The sequence below is a fragment of the Haliotis cracherodii genome, unplaced genomic scaffold (genome assembly GCF_022045235.1).
Source record: "Haliotis cracherodii isolate W230 unplaced genomic scaffold, xgHalCrac1.p SCAF_17, whole genome shotgun sequence".
Taxonomy (NCBI): Eukaryota; Metazoa; Mollusca; class Gastropoda; order Lepetellida; family Haliotidae; genus Haliotis; species Haliotis cracherodii.
The window spans coordinates 8,227,778-8,238,121 of NW_027266272.1; the positions used below are offsets into that span (position 1 = coordinate 8,227,778).

Here is a 10,344-nt window from a genome sequence, read left to right on the forward strand (position 1 = left end):
AATGTGCATAAAAAATGCAATAACGTAAGGTACATCCTACTTTAAACAAATACTGATATGATAACTGGTACATGATACGAATACGAGACATGAAAACACCTCTTTCAGTTCGTATTGAGATTCAATTTTAATTTATCATACAAATATATTTTATCCCTAGGTTTAAATAATTCCTTTATTCATATTTATAACAAGCTAAAGATCCCACATCAAGTAATGTTAACTCCATTTAATCTCTCGGGTATTATGCATTAGCTACTGGTAAACCTGTCCTGAATCAATTATTATGGAAGAATATTTTGTTTTGACAAAAAATGGGGCAACCCTGATCACGTGATGCATACGGGACCCCACACGACGCTGCTGCCTCGTTCTCATTGCATTAATTGTGACGTCACACTGTTGCATACAGATTCGAAGCGGTAGATATTCTTTGATATAGATATAATAATTACTATTCAATATAATAATCAAAGTTTTCCTTCAAGTGTTATATCAGTTATACTAGCTTGTCTTGTTTTTCAATCCATTAAGAAACCTTGCAAAAGATGTATACTACATAATAATAATAATAATAATAATAATAATAATAAGGCGAAATGTTCGGTTTTGAGACATAAAGTGCTGACATTATTTTTCATATTCAAATGTAACCATAATTCAAGAAACTTGAAGCAGACCAGTACTTCGTCAGCAACCGCACTGTAAAGTTTGTGTGAAGGGTAGTTCTCCGTAGTAAATTCGCTGGGAATCGTCAAAATAAAGACCCATAACAGGACGTGTTTCGGTAGGACGGCAACGTGACGATACTATCTGTCAACAGAAATAAAAACTTGCTATAAACAATGTTTATACATGGTACATTAAACTACACCAACGTACATTCCGTTAAAACCACGGTGAAACATAAACTGAAGATATGTGGATCCTGGTCCAGTCAAGGTACGCAACTCGAATTCCCCGAGATTGAGGTAACTACAGACACCTACCTGTAGCATGCCGTTGAATGTCGTCACGCAGGTGCCGCCACACAGTAACGTCGTGTAGGATGTAGGCGCAATTACATAGGGGCCTGAAATATATAACAATCGTCAAATTACACACGAGCTGGTAAAGGTTTGTTTGTTTGTTTGTTTGTTTGTTTGTTTCTCGCACCCAGCAATATTCAAGCTATATGACGGCGGTCTGCAACTATTCGAAACTGAATAACTGATTGACATCATGAGCATCGATCGTCATAATTGGGATACGATGACATGCAACCCAGTTCCCGACTACCCCCGATCCCGATCGAGACTGCTCGTTGAGAGAGAGAGAGAGAGAGAGAGAGAGAGAGAGAGAGAGAGAGAGAGAGAGAGAGAGAGACCATATGTGTCCTATTAGAAAATAAACGTCACGCTCACCTTAACATTGTATAAATAAATGAGGCATAACATTTATCAACTCACTTGATTCCCACGTTGCTATCCTCACTTCTGTGCCCTGGCACATCCCGACCGATCTCACGATGTTTCTTGGTGATGCAGTTGTGACGTCACTCACTGGTGATGACGTAGCTCCGACGTCACGCCTCGCCCGGAGCCGACCAAACTGAGGAGGAAGTCGGCCTTGTCTTGTGATGATTTCTAAATATGGATAGTTGGACTCGATGTTCTCGTGTAACCAGCGGAATCTGTTGAGAGCTGCAGGCTCCGAGTTGTCCTCTCTGCATCCAGTCTCTGAAGTGAGTCGTGTTTTACGCCGTATTTAGAAATATATCAGGCATATTACTACCGGGGAACACCAAAGAAAATGCTTCGAACCCGGGAATCGAACCCGGTTCTTGGCGTGATGACCCAACGCGTTTTCCACTCGGCTACCCAGATGAAGAATGACAATGGCAGTTGAATATGTAAAAGTAATTAAGATTTCAAAATCAATTATATCCATTTCAGCCGAATCAGGGCTCTTTTGAACACCACCTCCGTGGTGAGTGAGTTTGGTTTAACGCCGCTTTTAGTTTGTTTGTTTGTTTGTTGTACGCCGCACTCAGCATATTCCAGCTACATGACTGCGGTCTGTAAATACTCGAGTCTGGACCAGACAATCAAGTGATTGACATCATGACCACGCCATTGGGATACGATGACATGCATCATCAACCAAGTCAGCAAGCCTGACCGCCCGATCCTGTTAGTCGCCTCTTACGACAAGCACAGTCGCCTTTTACAGAAATCATGTGTTTCTGAATTCTAACCCGGATCTTCACGGGTCTAACGCCGCTTTTAACAGTATTCCAGTTATATCACGGCGTGTCAATCCAGGCAACTGGAATACGATGACATGCATCGACCAAGCGAGCAAACCTGACCACCCGATCCCGTTGGTCGCCTCTTACGACAAGGATATTCGCCTGTTACGGTGAGGTGAGGTGAAATGGGGTTTAACGTCGCGTCCAAGATTATTGCACTTATATAGCGACGTGCATGTACGTGTATGTGTATGCCGCAGTTTAACATGAATACCCCACTCAGACACAGTATACTGACTCCAAGCCGACCAGTCCTTGTTTTAGCCCCTTAATGCCGAGCGCCAGACAGGGTAACAACAAGTACCATCTTTTAACGTCTTTTGGTATGACGCGGCCGGGGATCGAACCCCGGACCTTCCGCTCTCCGGGCGAACGCTCTACCACTAGACCACAGAGGCGGTCGCCTGTTACGGCAAACATGGGATGCTGAAGACCTATTCTTCCCCGGGTCTTCACGGGTCCCCGTGTTCTGCAGCATGTGACATTACTTTGAGACGAGTTCATTCTCTACGTATGGCTCTACCTTCCGGGCTGTTGCAGTTGACGTGGACAAGCATATTCATGGCGTTGCACGGGACCTCGTTTTCATCTTTGACAATAATCTCGAACCCGAAGTTGTTTCGTTCACCGCTCAACCACTCCGAGACGGCCTGCTTCACGTTAAACATCACCCATGTGGGTCCATTTGTTGTCACCATCCGGGCATCCAGCAAGCGTTTCCTGTTTAATACTGAATCCAAAGTGGGAACATTAGATCGACGATTGAACAAGCTGTAGTTGGTTGGTTGGTTGGTTGTTTAACGCCACACTCAGCAATATTCCAGCTATATGACGGCGGTCTGTAAATAATCGAGTCTGGACTAGACTATCCAGTGATTTACATCATGAGCATCGATCCACGCAAATGGGATCGATGACATGCATTCACCAAGTCAGCGAGCCTGACCACCCGATCCCGTTAGTCGCCTTTTACGACAAGCATAGTCACCTATTACGGCAAGCATGGGTTGCTGAAGACCTATTCTACCCCGGATCTCCACGGATCGAACAAGCTATTGAAAACAATAGGATGGGAAGTAATTACGATCTCTTTGTTGTTTCAACGCAAACACCTTTTCAAGTATTTGCTTAACTTGCAGGTTTTTGTATATCTGTATCTTACCTCTGTTCCGAGATCGCTGGAATCTCAGAGGTCTGAGGAACTGGTACACAGACACCAGGAACCTGGATCCGCTGATGGACATTGGAACCTCCTCGCCGTGACATGTGAAGCCTGAGGAAGAACAGCAAAAACTGTGTCAAAGTTGTGCGTGCGTGCGTGCGTGCGTGCGTGCGTGCGTGCGAGGCTGTTTGTTCGGGTCCGCCCAAGCAACTGTTTTATTGTGCTAGCCCACTGCGTTACATTTGCTATGCCGGGACTCCAGTCCTTGTTTTATCCCCTAAATGCCAAACGCCAGTCAGGGTAACAACAAGGACCATCTTTTAACCTCTTTTGGAATGTCGCAGCCGGGAATCGACCGCTCTTTGCACTACACCACGGATGTGATCTCCACAAGACGAGGGATTACACTGCATCATTGCCTTTTACGTCATGTTTGTCAGAGAGTGTCAGGCATCGATAGATAACCATGTACAGTGAAACCCCGTTAATACGGACATCTTACATTAAGGACGATTACTTGTGGGAGCGTCAATGACCAAGCTCATTACTCGTACAATTATTCGTTAATCCGGACTAAATAACCGGAAACGGTTCGTACCATTCGGATTAACAGGGTTTAACTGAAAACAACATGTTCGTTCGTATATAGTTTCAGGTTAACTAATAATTAAATAGCCCCTCCAATTTCTCGGTCGTCTTTTATAAACAGATACAGCTGTGTTTGTGAACAATGAGTGAGTGAGTTGGGTTTAACGCCGCTTTTAACAGTATTCCAGTCATATCACGGCGTGTCAGCTTAATGTGGGAGGAACGCCCGAAGTGATGCAGGTCTCAGACGTTTACCACTTCGGTGAAACCCACGAGCACGGGTATGGTGCTGACAAACCTAGAAACATAATCGGGGCGAACCGGGATTCGAACCAACAACTATAGGTATTGGCATGCCCAAGGGACGCAACTCTGCACAGCGAATGGCGCCTTAGACGACTGGGCCACCCGTGTCCCTTGTGAACAATGAAATACAAATATAGATCTACATTGTCAAAGAAATAATGATAATAATGCTCACCATTTGTGTGTCGAAGGAATACATTCAGGTTTGCTTGGCGCAGGTTTGTAGGGACAATGTCTTGTCTTGCCGCCAGACTCGTGTAGACACGGAAACCACCGAGTTCTTCATCCTCCCACAACTGGCGGTCGACGTTCCTCGGCAGAGAACCTAGAACGCCATTACAAGACATGTCACAGGAACTCATAGCGATTGTCAAAGTATGTCCACTGATGGTATGGTAGCACAAACGTGTCACTTTCATTTGTTTACTTCTGTGTAATGTAAAAAGGGTAACGAATACTAAAGAACAAACATTCTCCATCCATTCATTGTCGTCAAAATTGATATTTCTAATCTGATAACATTTATCAGTATGCTTTATATCGTTTAATACATTTTGGGAATTTGAACAGTATTTGTAGCTTTGTTTTAAAGGGAAACAACATCAGACATGTTTAGAATTCCTAATCCACGAAAACGAGTAATTTAAGCGTACAATTGAAATGAAGACGTGAAACTTTTTATGGATAACAACTTCTTAACGTTTCAAGGTACTTCTTGACTATTCATTATTCAAACAATGAAGGGGCAAGAAGTAGCCCTGAAACGCTGACACAAAGTTATTTTAAATAAATTCGTGTGATTATTTTCTTCCAACTATTACTTTTAAAATGTTTTTGACGTACTGATTGTTCAACCGTACCCCAGCAACAATTGGGTGACACAATCTTCCTCACTTATTGGTACGATATAGTTCTACGGCCGTTCAGTTTATTTTATCTTTTAATTGATTAAATTACTTATATATTTTGAATTATTATTTTTGAAAATACTTTTGAATTTAACTTACGTTCAGAATAGAAATAATGACCATTAAATGTCATTTATTTTATGCATGTTAGACAAATTCTTTCTTTAATACATTAGTGTTTGAGGCATTCCTGTTGCAAATCCCACAAACATATTATTCCAATTTAACATAATCTAAATCTGACAACAAGCGATAAACATCCGCCACGATGGGCTCCACCCGCCTCAGCCTGTGGCCATACAATCAATGTGGCCCATTCATTCCTCGGCAACACTCTATCCCGCCCGGGGGGCTCTCTTCACTATATATACATAGCTCAAGGTAATACTGGAAAGTTCCAACGAACTTATGAATGAATGAAGTTCCATTCAGGGTCACATGCTATTCTCATTTTAATACCTCAAACATCTAAGAATGGAAAATACCCATGGGCAGAAATGGGTTCCGTTACCGCCACGTGGGTCCACGTCGAACGGCCTTGACAGGTACAAGGTCTTTAACTAACGCCCCTGTTTTCATGGACAGAATTTCACAGTCAGCACTGTTTTTTGGGGTTTTTTTTGTCTGCCTGTCATGTTGTCAAGTACCTCGGACAACGACAAACGCTTTTTATATTTTATCACCGATTTTATTTTATTTTTAAAAATAAAATTTAACATTTTTCTTTACCTTGACCAAAATCGTTTTCACACTGTACTTCAGCTAAGCGTTTTCGGAAAACAAATATCGCTAAGGGTTCCGTGTTGTTGTGTTCGTTAATTTCTACAAATCATTAGCATCTATTTATTTTTGGATTACCTTTCACTGATTTTTTTAAAAATTGTATACATTAAATTCACGGATTACAGTGCAATAATCGCTCGGTGTTCTTTTGTTCATATTTGATCAAATGATTTGGAAACTAGTATTTACATGGCAGTATATGATGTTAAACACAGAAGCATGTTGTGCTTTACCTAGTAACAGATATTGTTCAAACCTAATAGTATATATTGTTAAACTTAGTTGTATATCATATTATACCTAGTAGTATATAGTGTTATACTTTGTAGTATATATTGTTATACCTAGTAGTGTATAGTGTCATACCTAGTAGTAAATTTAGTTATATCTAGTAGTATATAGTGTTATACCTAGTAGTAAATAACGGTTTACCTAGTAGTATATAGCGTTATACCTAATTGTATAAAATGTTAATGTATTATTATAACTAGTTATAACTAGTATCTATTGTTCTAAATAGGTTTCAATGCTCTTATAACACGTAGATATAGGTTTGTTTGTTTGTTTGATGCAGCTATATGACGGCGGTCTGTAAATAATCGAGTCAAGACTAGACAATCCAGTGATTGACATCATGAATATCGGTCCACGCAATTGGGATACGATGACATGCATCAACCAAGTGAACGAGCCTGACCACCCGATCCCGTCAGGCGCCTCTAGTTATACCTAGTAGTTTATAGTGTTACAAATAGAATACAGTATAATACTAGTGACTAAATGTGTGTATATATTCTTGTAACTTCTATACTCACACGAAGCAGAGAAACAGCGCCGGTCATCTTGGGTCTCCAGTTCTTCCCTCACCAACGTGTAGGGGTATGATTGGTTGGTGATGTTGCGGATGAGGCCTTCCGGGATGTTTGGGGGCTCCGTCCAGCCGAGACTGCGCAGAATCTGTTCCCGGATTCGCTGCAGGCGGTATCGGCGGTTCCACGAATGCATTCTGGGGATTGACAGACCAAATATTTAACATGTATCTAGGCAACCTGGGTTCCGTCAAGTGAGTGAGTATTGTTTTACGGCGCTTTTGGCAATATTCCAGCAATATCACGACGGGGAACAACAGAAATGGGCTTCACATACTTTACGCATGTTGGGAATCGAACCCGGGTCTTCGGCGTGACGAGCGAACGCTGTGACCACTAGGCTTCCCCACCGCCACCGCTAAACTGCTATTTTACAAAACAATAATCACAATGAACGCAAGACATTTCATTCTTTGAGTACAGTAAATTTTGATCTTTTTTTGTTATATCTAACAACACAAGTGAATGTATTTTCGAAATCTATACACGGAAATATTGACAAACTAGCTTTAGAAGGTTTTTGTTTTGTTTTTTAACGCCCCAGTCAGCGATATTCCAGCTATATGACGGTTTGTAAGTAATCGAATCTGAACCAGACGATTCAGTGATTGCCATCATGAACATCGATCTACACTACACAATTGGGATACGATGACATGCACCAAGCTCGGCTCTTCACGGGTAGTTTGAGAAGACGTCACAAGTGGCAGACTCACAGGATTAGCACTACCAAGCGGCCTTTATCAGTATCAACGTCGCACTGTCTGTCGTGGTGGGCATCCAGCTCTGTCGGAGCCCTTCCCACAATAACGATCCCCATTATGTCGACAAAGAATCCCCCTCATTAGCCTAGTGACGTCTGTTCCCCGACCCCAGGTCCCCTGGGTGTTAATGGCTGGGTATTAAGGGAGATACAGAATGAATGGGGACCAAATTACGCACTGTCATCGAGTTCACCTCGTACTCAAACATGAACTGATTGACTGTCATTTGGAAAACACACCTTTCTTCTAAATATTATTGAATATCCTCAAAGATGAACAAAGTTGGTGATTGTTTGATGTCAAATCCAACTTCAGAATTGGTTGTGTATGCATGAACATGCTATATTGAAGAATGCCATTTAAGAATTGCAATTGCCAGCCAAAACAAAGTATACACTTGAAATTGGATTTGATATAAATAATTACAACCGAAACACGTCAAACATATTACAGGTCCAAGACACAATTATGATTCCCATATCAAATACGTCATCATGAAATAACCATTTCATGTTTGTTTCATTTTAGCCACCGTCAACGCGTTTGTATACTTTCTTTTGTCCGGATGTGTTTCTCCCTCTCGATCAAAACTCTTCCATGCAGTTACTTCTATAGCCTATGGGCCGCCTCCGGGGTCTAGTGGTAGAGCGTCCGCCCGGAGAGCGGAAGGTCCGGGGTTCGATCGCCGGGCGCGTCATACTAAAAGACGTTAAAAGATGGTACTTTTTATTACCATGCCTGGCGCTCGACATTAAGGGGCTAAAACAAGGACTGGTCGACTTGGTGTCAGTATACTGTGTCCGAGTAGGGTATTCATGTTAAACTGCGGCATGGTATCTCAGTGTGCTAGCTCCATAAATCAGTCCAGACGAGTACAAGCAGCCACACACACACACACACACACACACGTGCATGCATGTCGCTAAACAAGTGCAATAAACCCCATTTGACCTCACCTCACCTCACCTCAACTATAGCTTTTGCTGTAGTAGTGAATAGAATTGAGAGGGAGCCATCGGAGTATAAGATTTAATGCAAAGTTATGTTTTTTACCAAATCTGAAACAATTTCGGTTTGCAACAGATAAAAGACTCCTGTAAGTGTTCAAATGGTTTAATTTGCCATACTGACTTCAGAAAATGTGTGATTTCATAAAAAAAACAGCGCTGTCCATTGAGATTTCCCTCTACCACTATCAAACGGGTCCTCTGGCTGGCTGTAATCCCTCCTCAAACCCTAACGCTGCCGCCCCCGAACCGATCTTCTTCCATGACACAATGATTGGCGTAACGTTCACCTCGACGTCGGTACACTCATATCCGTCCATCGCTGTGGCTGAGGTGAAAACGAGACCCGTCAGTGAATAGAACTTGTCCCCATTGCATAGCTCTCCAGCGTAGACGCTGTCTGCACTACTGTAGACGTGCTTGACGGTGGTTTCCTGTCAAAATGGGACGTCTGGCAGGTCTTCTGGTGACAATACCTGCATATCTGAGGCGACGACGTACGGTTCGTGAAGTTATTCGTCGAAGGCCAGGGATGCTTCTTGCAGTCTGTTGCTGGCTGAAATCCATTTCGTAGGTGTGTTGTTCGAATCCAGTTGTCTTGTCGATTATTGGTAACGCGTGGCCTGCCACTCCGAGGATGGTCTCTGACTGCATTCGTCTGTTGCCAACGTTGCCATAAACACCAAATGGTGTTTCTGTGGACGATACATTGTCTTGCAACATCACGTTGACTCGATCCTGCTTCAAGCATACCAATGGCTCGCAGACGCTTATTTTCGGACAGACGTGGCATTTCGTAATGTTGAATAATTGCGTAATTTTGTTGTTTTTCTGAGTGGTTGTTGTCAGCACGATGCTTAACAATGTATATGGAATCCCGTTAACGCACATGTTTTTATACCCATTCTTGGGTAGTTAAATGCATGGGGCTTGCATAAAAGTCAACTTTTGCATGGAATGCATGCATTTCTGTAGCAGTTGCGTTTTTGTGACTTGATTCCATACATGTACTACAATATTGAAAACCAAACTTTACTTGTTTGAAAAATACACTAAAATATTCTTGTGACAGGAACGTTTGTTGTTGAGTACATGTTTACAGTATGATTAATTACAAACTAAAATTACATTGAATTGGCTTTGTGTATATAACAATTTGAGGAAAAACTTTAATTTCTTTCGAAAACAAAAAGTTATTACATTCAATATATTGGATATACATTGGTTTTTTATATATATTTCAAGGCATAGATATAATAATTATTAAACTTGGGCAAAAGAAAGTTTACCGAGCTTTTTTATGATATAGAAAATTGATAATAATTATTTAACTTGGGAAAAAGAAAGTATGCCGAGCTTTATTATGTTATTGAAAATTTATAATAATTATTTAACTTGGGCAAAAGAAAGTATTCCGAGTTTTTGTATGAAATTGAAAATTGAAAGGACTGTTTTTAAAATTGATTATATCTATTTAACTATAACTAGGGGGCACGGGTGGCCCAGTCGTCTTAGGCGCCAAGATTCGATGTGCAGAGTTGCGTCCCTTGGGCACGCCAGAAACCTATGGTTGTGGGTTCGATTTCCGGTTCGCCCCGATTATGTTTCTAGGTTTGTCAGCACCATACCCGTGCTCGTGGGTTTCACCGAAGTGGTAAACATCTGAG

General features: G+C 41.8%; 1 protein-coding gene across 1 annotated transcript in view; it reads right to left on the reverse strand.

The window, feature by feature from the left end:
• Positions 1–577: 577 nt before the first annotated feature.
• The window catches only part of LOC139464870 (growth/differentiation factor 8-like), a 14,573-nt gene continuing 4,806 nt past the window's right edge, over positions 578–10,344 (reverse strand). The window contains exons 2-8 of the mRNA XM_071246430.1: positions 6,853–7,043; positions 4,522–4,671; positions 3,453–3,563; positions 2,814–3,020; positions 1,449–1,718; positions 990–1,072; positions 578–813 (exon numbers count right to left, since the gene is read on the reverse strand). Coding sequence (XP_071102531.1) covers positions 691–813; positions 990–1,072; positions 1,449–1,718; positions 2,814–3,020; positions 3,453–3,563; positions 4,522–4,671; positions 6,853–7,043 — 1,135 coding nt within the window. The 3' untranslated portion in view covers positions 578–690. The remainder of the gene's footprint in view (positions 814–989; positions 1,073–1,448; positions 1,719–2,813; positions 3,021–3,452; positions 3,564–4,521; positions 4,672–6,852; positions 7,044–10,344) is intronic.